This window comes from Sarcophilus harrisii, chromosome 4, assembly GCF_902635505.1.
Source record: "Sarcophilus harrisii chromosome 4, mSarHar1.11, whole genome shotgun sequence".
Classification (NCBI taxonomy): domain Eukaryota; kingdom Metazoa; phylum Chordata; class Mammalia; order Dasyuromorphia; family Dasyuridae; genus Sarcophilus; species Sarcophilus harrisii.
Window position 1 is genome coordinate 190,235,663 of NC_045429.1, and position 21,627 is coordinate 190,257,289.

Here is a 21,627-nt window from a genome sequence, read left to right on the forward strand (position 1 = left end):
AAAACACTACTAAAGTTCATGACCTCTTACACAATTTTTATGTTAACAGATAAATTTGATCAGTGTCAGGTCGGGGAAAAAAATGCAAATGAACTCACTTATTAATGTTCCAAATTTTAAAAGTACACAGATGGTCAAAGGATATGAACAGACAATTCTCAGATGAAGAAATTGAAACTATTTCTAGTCATATGAAAAGATGCTCCAAGTCATTATTAATCAGAGAAATGCAAATTAAGACAACTCTAAGGGGATGCGGGAAAACTGGGACATTGATGCATTGTTGGTGGAGTTGTGAATGAATCCAACCATTTTGGAGAGTAGTCTGGAACTATGCTCAAAAAGTTATCAAACTGTGCATACCCTTTGATCCAGCAGTGTTACTACTGGGATTATATCCCAAAGAGATTATAAAGAAGGGAAAGGGACCTGTATGTGCACGAATGTTTGTGGCAGCCCTTTTTGTAGTGGCTAAAAACTGGAAACTGAATGGATACCCATCAGTTGGAGAATGGCTGAATAAATTGTGGTATATGAATATTATGGAATATTACTGTTCTGTAAGAAATGACCAACAGGATGATTTCAGAAAGGCCTGGAGAGACTTACACGAACTGATGCTGAGTGAAATGAGCAGGACCAGGAGATCATTATATACTTCAACAACAATACTAGATGATGACCAGTTCTGATGGATCAGGCCATCCTCAGCAACGAGATCAACCAAATCATTTCTAATGGAGCAGTAATGAACTGAACTAGCTATGCCCAGAAAAAGAACTCTGGGAGATGACTAAAAACCATTACATTGAATTCCCAATCCCTATATTTATGCACACCTGCATTTTTGATTTCCTTCACAAGCTAATTGTACAATATTTCAGAGTCTGATTCTTTTTCTACAGCAAAATAACGTTTTGGTCAGGTATACTTATTGTGTATCTAATTTACATTTTAATATATTTAACATCTACTGGTCATCCTGCCATCTGGGGGAGGGGGTGGGGGGGGGTAAGAGGTGAAAAATTGGAACAAGAGGTTTGGCAATTGTTAATGCTGTAAAGTTACCCATGTATATATCCTGTAAATAAAAGGCCATTAAATTAAAAAAAAAAAAAAAAAAAGTACACAGATGCTCACTTTGGTAATGAAAGGTAAACACTCAAGCAAGTAATGATAACACAGGTATATTTGATTAATAAATCCTAACAAGTTTACCATTTAAATCTGATTCAATAATAATCCACAAAAACCCCAGCACTATTTGTAGTAAGAAATGAGTCCCAGTTAAAAAAAAAAAAACCCACAAAATTATAGCACTTACAAAAAATGTAAAGTTTTCTATGTTGAATCTAAATTCCATTCAGATGAGTATAAACATCTTCACACTCATGGAGAAGAGGAAGGGAATACTTAAGAGGTTATAGTTTCTCTAGCCTGTAACCATTAATTTCAAAATATTCATCTGAATGGAGTTCAGAAGGGTCTCAACACCTGACACTCATTTAGGGGCAAGTTTAGGAAAATTTTTGAAAATACTCCAAAAATAACAGGGTATCCCACAAAGTTGGTGATCTTCTAGGACTCTGAATTTCAAAGGAAAAGAGACAAAGTAGATATTATTCCCTTTCATCACATCTCTTCCTAGCTTCCAAACAAACTGGCTAGAATTGTCCTTTTTCTCTGATTTTGCCTTTCTATTTGGAAAATGGGTATATTTGTTCCTTGTTGATAAATGAGAGAAATAATGTAAGTTAGTACTCTGGGTAACTTTCTGGGGGAAAAAAACAACTAAGTGAAATTGAAGATATTTACTTTATTGCTAATAAGCAGCAAAGGACCAGTAATTTTCCAAAGCTAATTTATCTTAAGGAAGTTGCAAATTTTCCCAAACATATACAGCATTACAGGATAAATGGTTTTGAGGGGAGAGGGGATGAGAAGGGGTGGAGATTAAGAGGGAAATTTCTAATTCAATTAAACTGCATAGGCAATTATACTAAAAGAGTAAACTGAGATCAAAGAAACCCTGCAGGTGCAGCGTCTCAGAAAGGGATATAATAAACTCCATTATGCACTTTTTAAAGGGCTTTGTTACAAATAACCCTGTTTAGAGATCATGGCTAGCATATGGGCTTGTTCTGGTTAAATGAAATTTCTTAATTCACGTATTTAGCAGAAATGCCTCTGCCAAAGATACCCCATGAAATATAAAGATCTGAACTTCTAGCACTTTTATCTTAGGAATGTGCAATTACAATTTTTTTCCAATTACAAGTGGTGTGCTTTTGGTTTGGGTGGACGATTGTTTTGTTTTATTTTGTTTTGTTTTTTAATATAGGATGTTACCATCCACAAATCTTTCAATCCAGGCAATCAACTGTAGTAACAGCACATTCTAAATAAGAATCTCTAATTACTTTAAACAGAATAAATTTCAGAGAAATACAATTTCTGCCAACTTCACACTATTCAGAAGTCCATGAAAAAGTTTGAAATTTCAAAACTAAAATTTGATTAGATGTTTGAGACATATGTTTAACAATTCTTAAATAATAGGTTAACTGTAAATGCACTTTTTAAGGCAACAGGTTTTTAAATTACATCAACTGGTAACTTTGTATTTACCAAAATTGGTAATAAAATTACCTTTTTTATTAATGCTTTAGGATCACTTAACTGAAAGAAAAAAACTAAATGGGGAGGGAGGAGAGGTTTATTTTTGGAATGATAGAGAAATCCTTCACAGTAAGTCTTGAACTGACTTCTTTTGGGGAAATGGAGGGTGACAGGAAGTACAGCTCTTAAGTGCTTAATAAGTATTTATTACATCACAGTTTATTTTTTTTTCATTCAATACAATCTTCAACTCTCTTAAGCACCCTGAACACCTAAGTTGCTTAAGTTTTGATTATACAGATGTTGGGTATCATGACCCATTTCCCAGAGAAGTGATCTTAATATCACTAATTCCTAGCAATCTAAATTTCAGTTCTTCTCTTGATAATATGAAAAATACAATCTAGTTCTAGCTATATAGTTTCAATTCTTCTTTTAACAATAAGAAAAATACAATCTAGATCTGGATATATATAAAACTACCATGGCTACCCAAAATGTAGCCTATGATGGTAAGTACCTTTTCAGGAGATTCTATGTATTTTCTATATTCTCCTGTTATCTTGATTTCCCCATCTCTTCCTGGGCCACAGACAACCAAGCCATTCATCCTCCGAGAGGAGGTATGAAAAGGTATGATACATGCCATTCTCCAGCTCAGCCTAGCCCTTTCCACTCAGCTACTGACATAATTACTGCTTTACCCCAATACCCCATACGCCAGCTTGTAGAATGAGGAGCAAATAAGGTATCTGTAAGCTTGGAGGTTTAGCTCGGGGACAAGGATAATTATAAAAAACATAGAACAATCTTTCTTCTCTTTTATATTTTTCATCACTCTTTGCCTAAGATTAAGGTTTCAATGTAGCTTGATATAGCAAACAAATAAAAGCTTTCCGAGGATCAAAGGCTGGTCTGCCTTAGAAACAAGATAAAATGATAAAAGGGATACATATTGGAGCACTAGACACCAATAGTTCACTGTGAAGTCAGCACAGGTACACCACCCAGAAGCACAGGAACTAGATGAGAGAAAAGCATACTGTACACTAAGGCAGAAATTAGAGAATTCGAAAGTGTGGTCAGTTAGGGAAAAATCATAATGTTCATGAAGAGGCACACTTTAAATGAAGTTAATAATGTAGGATTCTCCAGACTATCCACTGTAAAGGAAAACTTATCAAGTTTTCTATTTTATATATATGAAGACAGCCTTTGAAAGATGCTCTATTTCTTCTTCATGGACCCCAGAGTCACTCACTGAATAGCATTCTAAAGTTTCATCTGGTTTCCTGGGTATGCAACAGCAGGAAGAGACTTGCCCTGAAAAGGCATCAGGAATATAGGCCTGCAAAGGCAAATCCCTTACTCTAAATGAATTGGCATTCTAGGTTGATAGCTCAGTCTCTTATGAATGTGATTATCAACCAAAATCTAGGTACACAGATATATAACTGAACTTCTAGACTTGCAAAGCATAGAAACAAAATTGTAGCAGAACTAAATAATGAGCCTTTGGAAGGGTCCTTTCTTATTGGTCTTCACTATCAATGTAGGAATACTAAGCTATTTTTTAAATGCAAAAATTTAGATATGCAAATTCTCCCTTCAAACTCAAAGAAAAATAATTAGCATAGAAAAATAAATTACTGATTTTTCAGTAGCTTTTTTTTTCTTTTAAATATAACCATCAACAGTATAAACTTCTTGACAGCTGAGTTAGTTTTTGGATGTCCTCATTAGACAACTCAAAGTATTAAACATTAAAATATGTGAAACTTTCAAGCCACTAAATTCATTATTAAAAGCAGTCTTAAAATGATTTTGTCATTTCTCTCTTCTTTCCACTACTCCTTAAGGTCCTTATTGACAACCTGCACAACTAAAATTAGTGCATAATACTCTTTTGGAGAATATCTCATTACTATACAAAGAATTTTAGACCTTAGAGATCAAAATCAAATACTCTCATTTTTATAAGTAAAAAAACTAAGAATGAGAGAAATTAAGTGATTTAGGCAAGGTCATGGAGCTAATTTGCTACAAGTTATAACTGGAACCAAAGTCTCCTGACTCTCAATGCATGATCCTTTCCATTACAACATAATATTGTTGGAAATGTATTTTGAGTCAGAAACCAGAACCTATCACCATCATTTGAGCCAAATTAAATAGAAGTGTCTATAGAATAGATGTCCAGGTTAAGAAGTTTTTTTGAGGCAAAAAGTTGATTCTTTCACCAAGTTTTATCAACTCATACCACTAGAGTTGGCTATTTGCCAATTCTACCAATAGTTTCCTGAATTTTGGTAATTATGCTACTCTTCAATCACTTTTAAATGACTCATGCTAGTAAGAAATTTCTTAAATATTTATGCCTAATTAGCATATTCTGCATGGAAGAGATTACTTTACACTAAAGTCACTTACACCTGACCATACTTAACCTTCTTTCATTGTCAAAGACTCTAGACTGACATGACACACCAGAATTTTTCATTTGTTGTAATCAGAGCTATCTGCCTCCTTAGAGTCAATGGTTGTTACAACAAATCAACAACCAATTCATCTTTTATTACTAGTCAATTTTTTCCCTGTCAAGGCTGAGGGGCTTCACAGTGGAGTTGCCAGGAACAACCAGAGAAGAACTAAATGGTATATCATTTGACAATAACTGTTTAGAGAGTTCTGTGCGAGATTTGCTCAAAATTTTTCTGGATGTCTCTATTACTGAATTTCTCACTGTACTGTTCATTTCAATCATTTCAAAGTCGACTTTGTTCCATTCTTCTTCAGCATCCTCTTCTCTGTAATCATCCTCATCGTCATCATTACATCCTGAGGGAGCCAGGAGAGCTTTCTGGTCTTCACTCTTCCTGCTTTCCTGAATCTTACTATCAAGAGACACTGTGGCCAGCTTATACATGATAGGAAACAAAACTCCTGTTGCAATACTTGATCCCAGTGAAACATACAGAACCCCAGGAAGATGAGGGTACTTTCCTTGGAGAGAGCCAACCACCACAGGAATGACCATTTCTCCCAGGGCAGCACCAATTACAAACATAGCAGCATATTTGCCTTTAATGGTCATGTACTGTTCAATCCAGGAAATGCCACTAGGAAACGTGGTGGCCATTGAAGCCCCATATATCACAGTAGCCCCCCAAAGACAAATGTGGTTCTTATCAAAAATCACGAGAACCAGAGAGGAAAGCAAGCTGCCCACATTGCTCAGTACGATCATGGTCCCAGGCTGCAGACACGAGGCAAAAATGATCGCCATTCCCCTGCAGGCCGCGAACGACCCCCAGAAGGCAGAGTTCAAGCCCGCTGCCTGGCTTTCACTCATGCCGGCATGGAGTGTTGCAAAAGAGAAAACGTAAGAGCCATAGGTGACTTCTGCTCCTACATAAAAAAAGAAGAATATAAAAAGGAGACCAATAAGGACATACTGATATTTTGCAGTTCGAGATCTCTCAGTAGCTGCTTTTGTTTTCTCTTGAATCGGAATTTTTTGGAAAAATAAAACAACAAAGAAGAAAAACATTATCAAGATATAAGTTCCTATAACAGCATAAGTCCACAGTAAACTCTCATTAGCAGGTATTCCAAAGATGGCATCTAAGTCGGCTGCAGGGGGCTGCAGGAGCTCCGAGTAGTTTGCTGCGCCAGCTATCCCATGGTGATCAGAGAGCACAGTGCTGCCCAAGGCCAACTTGGCCAGCAAGGGGGCCAAAAAGGCCCCCAAGGCAAACGTAAAGTGCAGGGCCTGTATATGGGGGGCTGCTTCACCCGTCCATAAATTCAGGATGAGGACATTGCCACCTACAAATAATGAAAAGAAATACATTTCTGTGTTAACAATTTGGCATGCCGCTGGTCTCTTTAAAGTCAATGTAGTAATTCTCTTCAGAAGAGGTTTAAGTATAAACTATAATTTGCTAAGCCAAGAGGAAAGCAGGGAGCCAGTCTGGGAGACAGGAAGATCTGAGTTCGAGTCCCATCTCTAATATATGCATGCCAGGTGGTCCTGGGTAGCTCTCTGAGACTATTAAGTTGCAGAAGAGTTACTAATATGCCTTGCTAGAGGATGTTTCCCCATTTGGGATTCAAAATGCCAATGACATCACAAGTCAAGATTCACTTCTTGCCCTTACATCCCAAAAAGCTAACCAAATGCTACTGAGGGAGCAGCCAGATAGTGCAGCAGTGTTTTGATAGAGTACCAGCCCTGCAGCCTGGAGGACTTGAGTTCAAATCTGGCCTCAAACACTTAACAGTTCCTAACTGTGTGACTCTGGGCAAGTAACTTGACCCCAACTGCCTTACCCCTCCCACAAAATAAAGGAAAAGTCAAATGCTGCTAACCTACTTTCAAAACTCAGGAAAATCTGATAGTTATGAAGCACTTTTGTATCATTTAAGTTTTAAAAATGAATTCTGCAGACATAGTAAACAGCGCTATTTTACTCAGTGAACCTAACTAATCATAAAATGTCATGTTCTCTTTCTTTGAATGGTATTTTATTTTTCCAAATACACAGAGATAATTTTCAGCATTCACCTTTGCAAAATCTTGTGTTAATGCCATACTCTCTAAAGAATTAAAATGTCCAAGTGACTCAAAAGACAACAAAGGGACAGAAAGTGGGTATAAGTATTTTGAAATGTGTAAATAACAACTGGTTCACAAGAAATGGATAAAAGACATCATCAAGCACATGTATACTCAGAAAAGGATGTGGATGGGTCAAGGAGTAAGAAACAGGGAAGCAGAAGGATAGCCTTTAAAGTGGTACTAATAAAACCCCATCAAACAGTGCAACTGTTCAAAGGCTCAGTCCAAGAACCGCAAAGACTGAAAAGGCCCTGGTACTAAAAACATCCACCTGATGGGATCATATCACAGAAGTGACAAACTGTGTTTCAAAATAAAAGTTACTATTCAGTTTTCAATTATCAGGTAACATTAAAGTTAGTAAAATTTCTGTGAAGACATATCACTCAATACCTGTTTAAGGCAACATGCACACCTCAGGTGCAGCACGAGGTTTTCAGGACACAAGTACCTGCAGATGCCTGCTATGCTCATTTCAGAACCTATCGGGACCTGCTAACACCTGCAACTACACGAAGGTCAGGTGATGCAAACAAGTACAGTTTCTAACTCTTTACAGATATGCAGACAAACTACCCAACAAATACGTCACCAAATTGAGCTAAAAGCCCCAAATCTTTATTCCCACATCCTCAGCCACTACAGCAAAGCAGAGCAGAGGGAGAAACACAAGAAGCTACAGTATGGATGGGAGGGAGAGGTGGAAGGAAGAGAGACTATTTTACATGTATATGCATGCACACATATGACACCAAAGATATATGTAAGGCAGTGAAAAGTTAAATGACCTGTCCAGGGTCATACAGGACAACAACTCAGGTCTTTCTGACTCCAAAACTGACCCTGTGGGAAAAATTAGATTTACTGTTTTGGCCAGTCTGAAAGATAGTAAATTATTCAACAGCTGCAAATCTGCATTAGGAGGAATTTCCTTACTGGTGGATCTCTATGCTGATGAAATCCTATGTTCAGCCTGTCCCTTTCCTAAATGTTTGTGTCTGTATATGTACATCTGAATAAATACATGTATATATATTACATATATATTTTACAAACATAAAAAATTAAATGGCAAAGGGTTTAATAGGTATCAAAGAGGTCCGATAATTAGAGAATGATTTAGCAGAAAAACATAGGAATCTTGAAGAAAAAGAAAAATTGAAAAACTGAAAGACAGGACAAGGAACAGGTTTTAATTTTGCTCTGATTACCTTTGCATTCATTCCAATGACTACCTTGAGCATAATAGGCAAATTAATTAGTACTAGGAAATATCCACTGAATTTAATCTCTTTGCTCAGACTCTAGATCTAAATGTGAATTAGGTTTTAAACAATCACTCTGTATAAGTAAAAATTGCCATTCTGTTATGTGAACTAACATAGTTAGTTAAAGTTAGTCTAATCTTCCTCTCTAGGAGATCCTAATCACCACTATTTATGAAGCAGGGTAGCCACAAGTCACAATAGTATGTCCCCATACCCAATCTTACAATTATTATTAAATAATAAGAATTTAAATAACAAATATTATACCATTAATTACATTATATAATATTTTATGTAATTATATTATATGCTATTACAGAATTATAAATTTACTACAATAAATTTATAATTTAGTAAATAAGAACAATATCCATCCCAGGACCAAGTGTCAGATGGAAGAGTTTAACTGTTTGACAATTTAAAAAACAGAATCTGCTCTATTGTTTTCTAAAAGAAGCTATTTTCTTTTCCCTTCCTCTTTGCCTCCACCCAAGAATGATAGCAGAATATTCACTTACCTGTGTCTAAAATTCCAGTGGAAATTCCAAAGACTGCCATCATAACAACCAGTAATATTGCTTTCTTGCAAAAGGGGACAAGATAGAGACCAATAGATGTCCCCAGCATTGATAATCCTGAGAAAAAGGTAAAAATTAGGTACAAAATACAAATTCATGGGTCATCACTATCATAAAAACATTCTCTTCTAAAATGATTAAAATTAGGTCAAAGTAAATTGGCCAAGGATGAAGACTACCTATTCTTCAACACAAAGTCAGCCATGAGAAATCAGGAAATCTGCCTTAGTGAAATAAAGAAATAAGTAAATTTCATTTTTCAATAGACCTTTTGTAAAAGTCTTTGCCTTTGAGTTGAAGCCTTAGAGTGACTGACAAGTACATATTAAAAAATAATTACTAACATACTGGGAAAGATAAAATTAAGTCAGTGGCACTACTGAATTCAGCAAGATGAGGAATGAAATTCTTTTTTCTTACTATTACCTGGGTGGGATTCCAAATGAAACCCCAGACAGCTATTTCAAAGGTTTTCCCTTATGCAAGACACCAGCTCCAGTTGTTTGCGAATTGGGAAAATAAGTATTATCAATTGCCCCAAAATTTGGACCACAGAATTATCAAAAAAAAAAAAAAAAAAGACAAAAACTTATTATAAACTTATACTGAACAAGTCTGGTGAACCCACAGGATCACGGATTTAGAGCTAGAAAAACTTTCCTTACAGGTCCTTCTTTTGGTCATTGCTGTTGTTTGATCTTTGTTCTTAAAGAGGACTCGACATCAAGGAGATAAGACTGATTCAAATTTAAAAGTCCTTCTGGTCCCAAAGTGTCAAACTAACTGGGAAATGTTGAACAAAATAAATAAAAATACAACATGGATGTTATTAAGTAATTTCCTAAATCAATATGCAGCCAACAGGGACTCATTTCTATTTGTTTGATATTTCTGATCTATTACAATCCTGCTTCCACGTTATCAATGAGAATATTGAGGTCTAGAGAAGTTCTAATTGATCTGCTAAAGTTCACACATGCTATAAAGGAAATCAAGAATACTAAAATATAGCTATCAAATTACTACAAAAACTACAAAAAAAAAATTACTACATAGTGCCAAGAAATAAACACAATTGTGGCACAGCAGGTCTGCTGAGGGCAGAATACAGTAGGATTATCATTTCTCTATATTCCTGGAGTTATGCTCATTAATGAAGTTCAAGACTCCATTTGCTTTTTTGGAGCCCAGTCTATCTTTTTCATTATTGCCATCTCACCGTGCCGCCTCCATCTTGTACTCATTTTTGTACCTAAAGATAATACTTACTGCATGTGATGGAGTTTTATAGTAATATTGTAGAATAAAGAAAGGAAATTTCAGGATTTGTTTTTAATCCATTCAATCCCTTTTTTCATTCAGTCGTATATCCTTTTTTTCCCCTGGAAAAATCAATCAAATGTACTAAAGGAAGGGCAGTGAATTCTATCACCCCTAATGAGAGTTACTGTAAAGGTCACAAGAATTAGACTTTATAATAACACTGCAGATAGTTTAGGATTACAGGATCCAACATAAAAAGATCACCTAGTTCAACCTCCATTATTATTTATTATGAGGAAACTAAGTTCCAAATAGGTGAAGTGATCTGCTCATCCAGAGTCAGTCAAGAATAAACTTGGGCATAAAAGCAGCATGGCAGAATGGACAATGGAAGATAGTGTACTGATTTCTTAAAGGTATCACTTTTATTGACTTCATCTAGTGTAGACACTAGAAGTCACCTCTGTGGGAAAATTATTACCTTTAAATTAATTTTAGTTTTAAAAAATTTAAATAGGATTTTGACTTTCAGATGTTTTCATCTGTTAAGAAGAAAGGTCTCTTACCCACAACAAAATGAATTTCTATTTTGTTCTGTTAAATTTAATAAACAGTACCTCATGATTTGAATGCAGATTTATAAATTAAAAAGCTTCACTATAGATTTCGAAGGTGAGGAAGAGAGGTCTGATATAAAAACTATTAAAAATTTCTTAATTGTCACATGCAATATCATGGAAGAGAAGTCAACACACACCCATTCAGCTTTCATCACAGCTAGATGCTCGAGTCCCCAGATACAATCTATTGCTGCTGACCCAGCCCTGTGGTCCCAGAGTCAGAATGGGCATTCAGGACCTTCTTTATATCTAGAGTAATCTCACCATATCAACCATGCCCCAATATGGGATGTTTAGTCTGAAAACTTACAGAGAACCATATAGCTATCTCTTAATTCTTGAGTGGTTATCAAGTCAAAAATGAATTAAAACTTGCTCTGCTTAGTCCCAAGAGACAGAACTAGGAATAATGGGTAAATGTTGTAGAGAATCAGATTTTATCTTGATAAAAGAAAAAACTTTCTAACAAACAACCAGAGTTGTTCAGAAATGTAACAAACTACCATAGCATGTATTTGTAGATGAAAACATATTATGAAACTTGGATAGAAATTTGTTGAATATTGCAAAGCCAAATCATATTCCAGTATGACTTACACTAAATAATATCTCAGATTCCTTCTGATTCTAAGAATCTATATAGTCCTGGTTTAAAAGACTGAATTCCACATAATAACTTGGGGTTAAAATGAGTTTCTGGGTAGATTTAAGGATCCAGGACACTTTCTAGAGGTGACTCATCTCCTCATAGAATAAAACTTAGCTTTCCATCTTGGGAGCAGAATGTGGAAAATTCAGTTAACTGTTGGAATCATACAAACTACTCATTAATTGCTAAATAAAATATATGAACAAAATATCTTAACACTACAATAATACACAGATAACTATCAATTCCTATGTTAAAATTAAGTTTCATATTTTTTCATTAGATCTGTTGTTTCACTAATAAAGGAAACTCCAAATGAGAAAACTGCCTCTACCAATGGAGTTCAACATCTGCTAAGCAATTTATAGTATTAGTTAGTTGTGTGGAGCACTAGGAGTTTAAATATTCAGGGTTGCACAGCCTGATTGTGTCAAAAGCTGAGCCTGAACATTAATACAAATTTATTCAAAAGTCAAAATATAAACTCTCTGAGATAACTCTACTTACCCAAAATTAAATTATGATTCACAGAGTCAAAGAGAAATCCACCAATCACAGAACCACCTAGATACCCACATGCACGGCCCACAAAAATATAAGAAATATCACTGATGTTGCGGTTCACATTTACAGCCAAGTCTTGAAATGTGGGTCCTACTATAGCAACACTCAGACCCTAAGGATTTAAAAAAACACAAACATAAAACTTTACAATCATTAAATTAATATATACACTTCTGCAGTCTGAACAATACTCATTTTTGTGTCAAAAGTTAAGTGGCTACTTGACTCTACTCTTCCTATGTGATCTGTTAGGATGCCCTCTTTGGACTACTTGTGAATCCCATTTATGAGGTGCTACAATTTTCCTATTATCCAACCATATTATGCATATGGATGATGCCCATTAGATTAGTATATCAGAATATATATTTGAATGAATATACAACAAAGCATTTGCTGAGCATTTACAACATTATGTTCAAAGCACTATGTGAAGTCTTGGGTATACAAACAGAAACTGTTAATTAATTAAGTTTGAATTAAGTTAAATTGATAATTATTGTTTTAGTGGGAACTCACATTCTAATGTGGTAGAAAACACATATGGATTTCAACCATAAGTTAGATGGGTAGGCCCAGTATTTCTTAACGGGGAATGGCAAAGCAAATTCATCTACTTAAAACATTATTTATTTTTTCAAAATTTATTTTTCCCTGAATTTAATAAGCACCAAAAAAACCAAACATTTCCATATGCATAGAACAAAAAAATACCATACTTAAAATTGAAAATTTTATTTAAGTTTCCTTTTCTTTCTAAGCGTATTATTCAACCTTTAGCTTTCAAAGGTGTCTTCTTTATATGCTTCTTTATGTTACTACTTCTGTTTTTTGAAATTAAAAAAAAAGACAATAACCCACCTTTTCTTTTTTCCTAATTTGTCTCCACCTACTATCACCACTCCATTTCCCCCAGAAAAAAAAAAAAAAAAAGATAACAATATACAAATTCAATCAACTTAATTTCCACACTGCCTGAATCAAAAAATACATGTTTCAAATCTGTATCCTGGGTCTATCAACCCTTATCAAGAGACGCTTCTTCTTTCCTCTGTAATCATGATAATCATTATATTAATTCAAGTTTTTCAAAGTTGTTTTTCTTCATAATGTTGTTATTGCATATACTGTTCTTCTGGCACTGAGCACTTCACCTCGTATCCAGTGAGTCTTCCCAGGTTTCTTTGTCCTTTTTGTTATTTATATCATAACAACATTCTATTATGTTCATATTCCACAATTTGTCTAGCCATTTCCCAACAGATGATCGACTCTTGAATTTACATTTCTTTGCTACTACAAAAAGAGCTGATCCATTTTTGTACCTCTTATTGCAACATATAAACCCATAAGTGGAATAGTAAGATCAAAGTATAAATTAATGTCTTTTGCAGCATGATTCCAAAGGTTCTATCAACCTTTAATGTTATTTCCAATGGTAACACCCTGTGTATTTCTAACATTGGAACCGCAAAGGACATTGGAGGAGAGAACTTTCTTTTCCATGTCTTTAATACCTATGGCTGCTTTAAAACCTGGTCTACAGCATCTGCTTTTTAGTGAAAGTGAAGTGGGTGGAATAGCAGCTCCTTCTCAATAGCTGCTGGCTCTGAGGATGGCTAAAGGGGTTGGGCTGGAAGCAAAACCAGTACACAGGCTATACTGCAGTTCTCTGTCTTGGGTCTTGGACTATCTCCACCGGGTTCAAAGGCAAGGGGACAGTCAAGTAGGGCGTGGTGGTTTGATTTATGTAGCACGAGATACCTCTTACCTCCCCATCAGAATGCTTTGCTGACTTAGGTAGGCTGGCCTGCCCTACTCATTGATCAACAACTGATGGTGGTGGCAAGGATGACAGCCCTGTAAGGGCTGCTCCCCACGGTGATGGTTGGACTGCAAAGAGGTCCTGCTAAGGACCAGGAACACAGAGCCCCAAATCCCAGCCTAACTGTACCAGAGACCAAGGAGAGAAGGATCCTGCAACTGGACAGTAAACGGGAGCTAACATACCCTTACTTACTGATGTTCTTAAAAGATTTTTTTTTCTTTTGGATCTCTGAACCCTCCCAAGATATCTTGAGGTTTACTGGCTAAATTTCTTTCTTAGGAGCCATGACTTAAACCAAAACCATTCTGATTTTCACTGACTGGCCACCAATAGGCCAAGCCCCATTTGGTCATGACTCAGATTCAATGTAAATAGCAATCATTTCTGCTTTGGCCAGAAACCCACAGGGTCTTTTCCCTCCCAGATTTACCTGATTAACTAGTTAGGGATTTTTTTGTTTTTCCGATTTTGACTAGGTGAAAGAGAAGATTCTTTGCCTCTGAATGGGTGCAGCCTCAATCAATCTGAGACCTATTGAAGACCTTGGTTTAAAAAGGCCAAGGTCACCCACTGTATTCAGGGCCATTTCCAGTTGTCCTGATTTATATCTTGTCACTGGACCCAGATGGCAATAGAGGGGAAAGAGAGGCAGGTGACCTTGCACAGCCCTCCCTCTCTTAAATCCAATTCAATTGCATGTCATGGCATCACCTTCCTGAAGTCATGGTCTTCTTCATTCTTGAAGGACAATGATTCTTTTTGTACAGCAAAATAACTGTTTGGACATGTATACTTATTTTTATTTATACTTTAACATATTTAACATGTATTGGTCAACCTGCCATTTGGGGGAGGGGATGGGGGAAGGAGGGGAATAATTGGAATAAAAGGTTTGGCAATGGTCAATACTATAAAATTACCTATGCATGTAATTTCTAAATAAAAAGCTATTTTAAAAAATGAAGGACAAACAACAAAACAAAGTGACAGAATTGAAAATTCTAAATTGCATTTGGGAAAGAACACTTCTTTCTTTTTTTAATTTATTTTTTAAAAAAAAATTTTTAAGTTCCAAATTCTCTACCTCCTACTCCTACCCTACCCATTCTGAAGACAAGAAATATATCAATTATATGTGTGAAATCTTGGTAAACATATTTCCACAGGAGCCATATTTCAAAAACAAACAAAAAGTAAAGGCAAGAAAAATAAAGTAGAAAACAATTGTGTTTTATTATGTACTGAGAGATTCCAACAAGTCTTTCTCTTGAGATGAATAATATATTTAATCACAGATCTTTCAGTATCATCTTAGATCACTATATTGATTAGAATAACATCAACCACAATGTTTTCCTACTTCTGCTCACTTCACTTTGCATCAGTTCATGTGAGTCTTCTCAGATTTTTATGAAATTATTCTGCTTATCCTTTTTTTCTTTTTTTAACAACATAATAGTATTTCATCACAATCATGTATCACACCTTGTCAGCCATTCCTCAATTGATGGACCACCACAAAAAGAGTTGCTCTAAGTATTTTTGTACATATGTCTTTTTCCTTTTTCTCTGATCTCGAGGATACATGGTGGTATCACTGGTATAAAGAGTAGGCAATTTTACAGGTCTTTGGGAAAGTTCTAAATTGCTTTCTATAATAGATCCATTTACAACCCCAGTAACGGTGCATTTGTGTCCTACGTTTTCCATATCTCCTTTTAACATTTGTCATTTTTCTTTTCTGTCATATTAGCCAATCTGTCAAGTGAGTTGGTACCTCATATGTTTTAATTTGCATTTCTATAATCAATAAATAGCACTTTCAAAGTCACCGAATTTCTCCCCAAAATAAGTACCTTTTTAGCACCAATATTTTTCCAGTGAGACTATATAGCTATGAATCATCTTTAGAATCAAAACTGAAAGTCACCCAAAGAGCAATAGAGAGACATATAGTGGGCATAAATAGAATGAAATAGATTAAGTATTTGAATTAGATGCAAGAAGCTAAATAGAAAGGAATATCAAAGTATATGACAGAAAAAGAAATGAACCTTAAAGTGATTAGCGTAAGAGATAACAATGGATGGCCTGCACTAGTACTCACAAATGTCAATAGAGCCTTCCCCTCCCCCCAATACAGCAGAATATTGGGTAGAAATCCTGTGGAGAACTTAAAAGAATACCATGGATATAGATCATACTGGGGGGCGAGGAGGGGAGTCCTTCCTTTCCAAAGGAAAGAAAGACATTCACAAGTGATGTCTTGACTTGAGCATGAATTGAATTGAAATGAGGCAGAGTTGCACAAAGTCATCAGGCTCTTGACACATTAGACTTAAAATTGTATTATAAAGCAACAGTTATCAAAACCATTTAATACTGACTAACAAAGAGTGGTGGGTCTATTCAGGTTAGGTACACAAGATACAGTAGTCAAAGACTATAGTAATCTCATAAACCCAAACTCTAGTTTCTCAGATAAGAATTCACTATTTGAGAAAAACTGCTGGGATAACTGTACAATAGTATGGCAGAAAGTAGGCATAGATGAACATCTCACATCTTATACCAAGATAAGGCTGAAATGGTTCATTTTTTAGACATAAAGGGCAATACTATAAGCAAATTACAAGGGCAAAAGATAGTCTAACTGATCTTTGGAGGAAATATTTATAATCAAATAAGAAGTAAAGAATATTATGAAATGCAAAATGGGTAATTTTTATTTCATTAAATTAAAAAGGTTCTGCACAAACAAAACTAATACAGTCAATATTAGAGGGAAAGCAGAAACTGGGAAACAATTTTTACAGCAAGTGTTTCTAATAAAAGTCTCATTTCTAAAATATAAAGAATTGAGTCAAATTTATAAGAATACAAGTCATACAATAATCAATGACTATAGTAATCTAGTGTTTGATAAACCCAAAGACCTCAGCTTCTGGGATAAGAATTCACTATTTGACAAAAATTGCTGGGAACATTGGAAATTAGTATGGCAGAAACTAGGTACTGACTCCACACTTAACACCTTAAACCAAGATAAGGTCGAAATGGGTTCATGATTTAGACAAAGTGATACTGTAAGCAAATTAGGAGAACAAAGGAGAACAATATTAGTCTACCTCTCAGATCTGTGGAGAAGGAAGGAATTCGTGGCCGAAGAACTGGGGTACATTATGAAATTCAAAATGGATAATTTTTATTATATTAAGTGAAAAAGGTATTGTACAAACAAAACTAATGTAGATAAGATTAGAAGGGAAGCAATAAATTGGGAAAATATTTTATATTCATTTCTAAAAAATATAGAGAATTGACTCAAATTTATAAGAATTCAAGGTATTCTCCAAATGATAAATGGTCAAAGGACATGAACAATTTTCAGATAAAGAAATTGAAATCATTTCTGGTCAATATGAAAATTGACTAGAATCTGACTAAATCATTATTGATCAGAGAAATACAAATTAAGACAATTCTGAATTCCAAACTAAGACAATTCATACCTCTCAAATTGGCTAAGATGACAGGAAAAAATGATAACAAATGTTGGAGGGGATGTGGGAAAACTGGATCTCTAATACATTGTTGGTAGAGTTGTGAACTGATTCAACTATTCTGGAAAACAATTTTTTTTAGATTCTTTTTTTTTATTATTATAACTTTTTATTGACAGAACATATGCATGGGTAATTTTTTACAACAAAATCTCTTGCACTCAATTCTGTTTCGACTTTTCCCTTCCCTCCATCCCAGATGGCAGGCAGTCTTATAATGTTAAATATGTCACAGTATATCCTAGATACAATATATGTGTGCAGAACCGAACAGTTCTCTTGTTGCACAGGAAGAATTGGATTCAGAAGGTAAAAATAACCTGGGAAGAAAACAAAAATGCAAACAGTTTATATTCATTTCCCAGGGTTCCTTCTCTGAGTGTAACTGATTCTGTCCATCATTGATCAATTGGAACTGAATTGGATCTTCTCATTGTCAAAGAAATTCACTTCCATCAGAATACATCATCAAAAAGTATTGTTGTTGAGGTACATAATGATCTTGTGGTTCTGCTTATTTCACTCAGCATCACGTCCTGTAAGTCTTTCCAGACCTCTCTGAAATCATCCTGTTGGTCATTTCTTATAGAACAATAATATTCCATTATATTCATATTCTACAATTTATTCAGCTATTCTCTAATGGGTATCCATTCAGTTTCCTCTTGCCATTACAAAAAGGGCTTCCACATACATTTTTGCACATGTGGGCCCCTTTCCCTCCTTTATGATATTTGGTATATAAAGGCATATATAAAAGGCATATATAAAGGTATATAGTGTACTCTTTGATTCAGCAATACTACTACAAAGTCTGTATCTCAAAGAGAGATCATCAAAGAGAAAAGTATCTACACGTATAAAAATTTTTATAGCAGCTCCATTTGTGGTGGCAAAGAACTGGAAATGGGGGAGATGTCCACTATGGAAAGACTTTCATAGGCTGATGCTAAGTGAAGTGAGAACCTCAACATTGTACATAGTAACAGCAATAGAGTATGATGATCGATTAAAATTGACTAACCTAACATACAAATGATTCAAGAATTCCCAAAGACTCATGGAAAATGCTCTACACATCCAGAGAAAGAGCTAGTTGGAATGCAGATGGAATAATACCATTTTTAGTTTCTTTGGGGGTTTCTTTTGTGATTATTTTGTCTTTTATTCTGTTTCTTTTTTCACAACATGACTAACGTGGACATGGTTTGCAAGACTGAGAATGTATAACCTATATCTTGCTGTCTTGGGGAAAGAGGGAGGGAGGGAAGGGAAAATGGGAGAAAGAAAAATTGGAACTCAAAATCTTGTTCAAAAATGAATATTGAAAATTATTTTAAAATGTAATTGGAAAAAATACTATTTACACAAAATTTTTTAAAATAACAAATCATCTGTACAAACATCTGTTCTAATACAATCATTTGGAAGACAATATGATGCCAGGGAAATGGCACTGAATTTGGACTTAGGGAGACATCATGGTTCTACTACTTAATTCTTCTGAGATGCTTGGCAAGTCATGGATCCTTTCTGCATTTCAGTTTCTGGATCAGACTACTGTGGTCCCTTTCTAATCAATGACCCTATTATAATTACTGCATATCTGTACTCTACAATATGTACCAAACATAAGCAATATTGTTCTGGATCACTAGAAGACCATTCTCTAACCAGGAAAAAAACAGCTGCACATACTTGCTCTCAGTAGTACTTTGGGAAGGATAACTACACTTAAAAAAAAAAAAAATAAAAACACTCACTTAATCAGCATTAAATATCTATGAAAATAGTCACTTTGCAAGAAGAGATGCTAGGGGAAAATTTTTTTTTAAAAATTCTAAGAAGTAGGTTTTTTTTGTTTGTTTGTTTGTTTTTTTACTCTTAAATAACTTTTTACTGACAGAACCCATGCCAGGGTAATTTTTTACAACATTATCCCTCGCACTCACTTCTGTTCCGATTTTTCCCCTCCCTTCCTCCACCCCCTCCCCCAGATGGCAAGCAGTCCTATACATGTTAAATAGGTTACAGTAGATCTTGGATACAATATATGTGTGCAGAACCGAAGTTTTCTTGTTTGTTGCTCAGGGAGAATTGGATTTAGAAGGTATAAATAACCTGGGAAGAAGAACAAAAATGCAAGCAGTTTACATTCATTTCCTAGTGTTCTTTAAGAAGTAGTTTTTAATCAATGTTATTCCTAAAGGAAAAGTGTCACCAGGGCTCTAGCTAACAGGCATTTTCCAGAGGGAATTCAACAATTCAGAGCCTTTCAAAAGCGGTAAGGCTTCAAAAAGGGATCCAGATTTGGGTCTAGAAATAAATGGCCTAATCCAACTCCTACATTTCACAGATGAAGAAGGTAAACAAGCTCAGCTGTAGTCTGCCTGAGGTCAAACAGTAAATAAAGTGGGGATTGGAATCCAAGCCCAGGGCTTCAGCCACTAGAATCCACAGCTGATTTTAAACCTAACAATACATACCCTGCCCTGCCTAAAGGTCATTTTAGTCCTAGACCAACAGTAGCAAGTTCCGAAGGAAGGAAGGAAGTTCTGACCCAGACGTAAGATCCCCATCCCGTGGAGCTGGAAGGGTTTCCCGAGACCCTCTAGTCCAACTCCTCTATTTTGCGGAGGTTTCCGTGGCTGATGGAGGAGAGGCACTGCGAATTATTCTTAAAGCTACAAAATAGGGTAATTACCGAGGAGGCATCCCGGGCTGCGGCTCTAACCAGACGCTCCACTAGCCAACCCGGAGTGGGGGAGCCCAGCAGGTAAGAGGGGGTAGCTGAGCTCCCGGCAGGAGCCCCAGGGTTTAAAGGAATCAGGGGATTCACCTGAACGTCGGCAGGATTTGGGGGGCGAGAGCGTGGAGCTTTAGAGAGCAGGTCCATTTCAGGGCTCGACGTCTTGTTTGGTCAAGGTAGGTGGAGAGCACGAGAAATTTTAAGTGTATTCGTGAAAATTAAGTACGTGGAACAGGAGGAAATATCCCGGAAGGTTAAAATGACTCGGAGGGGCGCGGGTAGATAAGGGGCGTGGGAACTCTGGTTCGCAGCAGATCGCGGACTGCTGTGTGGCCCTGAAACACACGGGGATGACAAGTGCCCTACCTCCAAGGATGGCTGGGGGATAGCGTAACCTTTAAAGCACCGCGGGGGCAGCAGCCCACTCAAGGACGCCGGCGCCCGACGGCCCCCCCCGAACTTCCCGAGCGCGGGACGCCCTTCGCACGCCTCCTCCCGGCCCCAGACTCTCACCAGCCCCAGGAAGGCGGCGTACAGCACAAGGGAAGTGAACCAGCGGAGCACGTTCCCGGCCCCGCATCTCCCGCCGGCGCCACCGACCACGTACACCGTGGCCTCCGTCCCCGGCACTTCCCCCGCCTGGGAGGGCCCCGCGGGAAGGAGCCGCTGCCCGGCCGGGGAGGCCCCGCCGCGCTCCAGCTCCAGCTCCTCCAGGCCCGCGGCCCCCCCGCACTGATATGGAGCCGCTGGCTCCAGTCATAGAGCCGAGGGCGCAGCCGGCCTAGCCCCGCCTCACGAACGCCTCCCGACCGCCCCCGCGGCCCACGCGGACTCTCCGAAGGCGAAGCTGCCAGAGGAGCCCGAGGGCCCGCTACCCGGCCCACGCGCTCCGGACCGGGCTCTCGGCGCATGCGCAGCATCACTCCCCCTCCCCAAGGAAAGACCGTAGAGTTCTTAGAGACGTTGGACGTCGCGCTTCTCCCGGGGTCACATACGAGTCCCGCTCACAGAAGTGCTACGGAGTCTGGCTCCCCCGACATTTATGAGTGCTTCCTTCTTAGGGCGTCTTGTTATTCCCGGATGTTTGCGAAGGGCCAGGACCGTAACTGGGAGGTGGGAGAAAGAAGGACGTCGCCTCACGGAGACCCGAGAGGAAAGGAGAGACCGGAAGTCCTTGGCCACTTCCTCCGCTCTTCTCGCCTCCGGTACCTTCAGGGCCTCAGGGTCGAGGCCTGGGCCTTTTCTCTAGACCATTCGATAGACACCTTAATGAACTGCCTCACGTGAACAGTGACAAGGTCAGGA

At 37.2% G+C, this 21,627-nt stretch overlaps 1 protein-coding gene across 1 annotated transcript; it reads right to left on the reverse strand.

Annotated features, from left to right (window-relative positions):
- Positions 1 to 1,112: 1,112 nt before the first annotated feature.
- On the reverse strand, positions 1,113 to 21,242 carry MFSD4B (major facilitator superfamily domain containing 4B). Its single transcript, XM_031968600.1, has 5 exons — positions 21,114 to 21,242; positions 20,836 to 21,072; positions 12,126 to 12,294; positions 9,027 to 9,143; positions 1,113 to 6,447 (listed from the first exon to the last, which is right to left on the reverse strand). The coding sequence occupies exons 1-5, from the start codon at positions 21,240 to 21,242 to the stop codon at positions 5,198 to 5,200; spliced, it is 1,902 nt and encodes a 633-aa protein (XP_031824460.1). The 3' UTR covers positions 1,113 to 5,197.
- Positions 21,243 to 21,627: the final 385 nt, after the last annotated feature.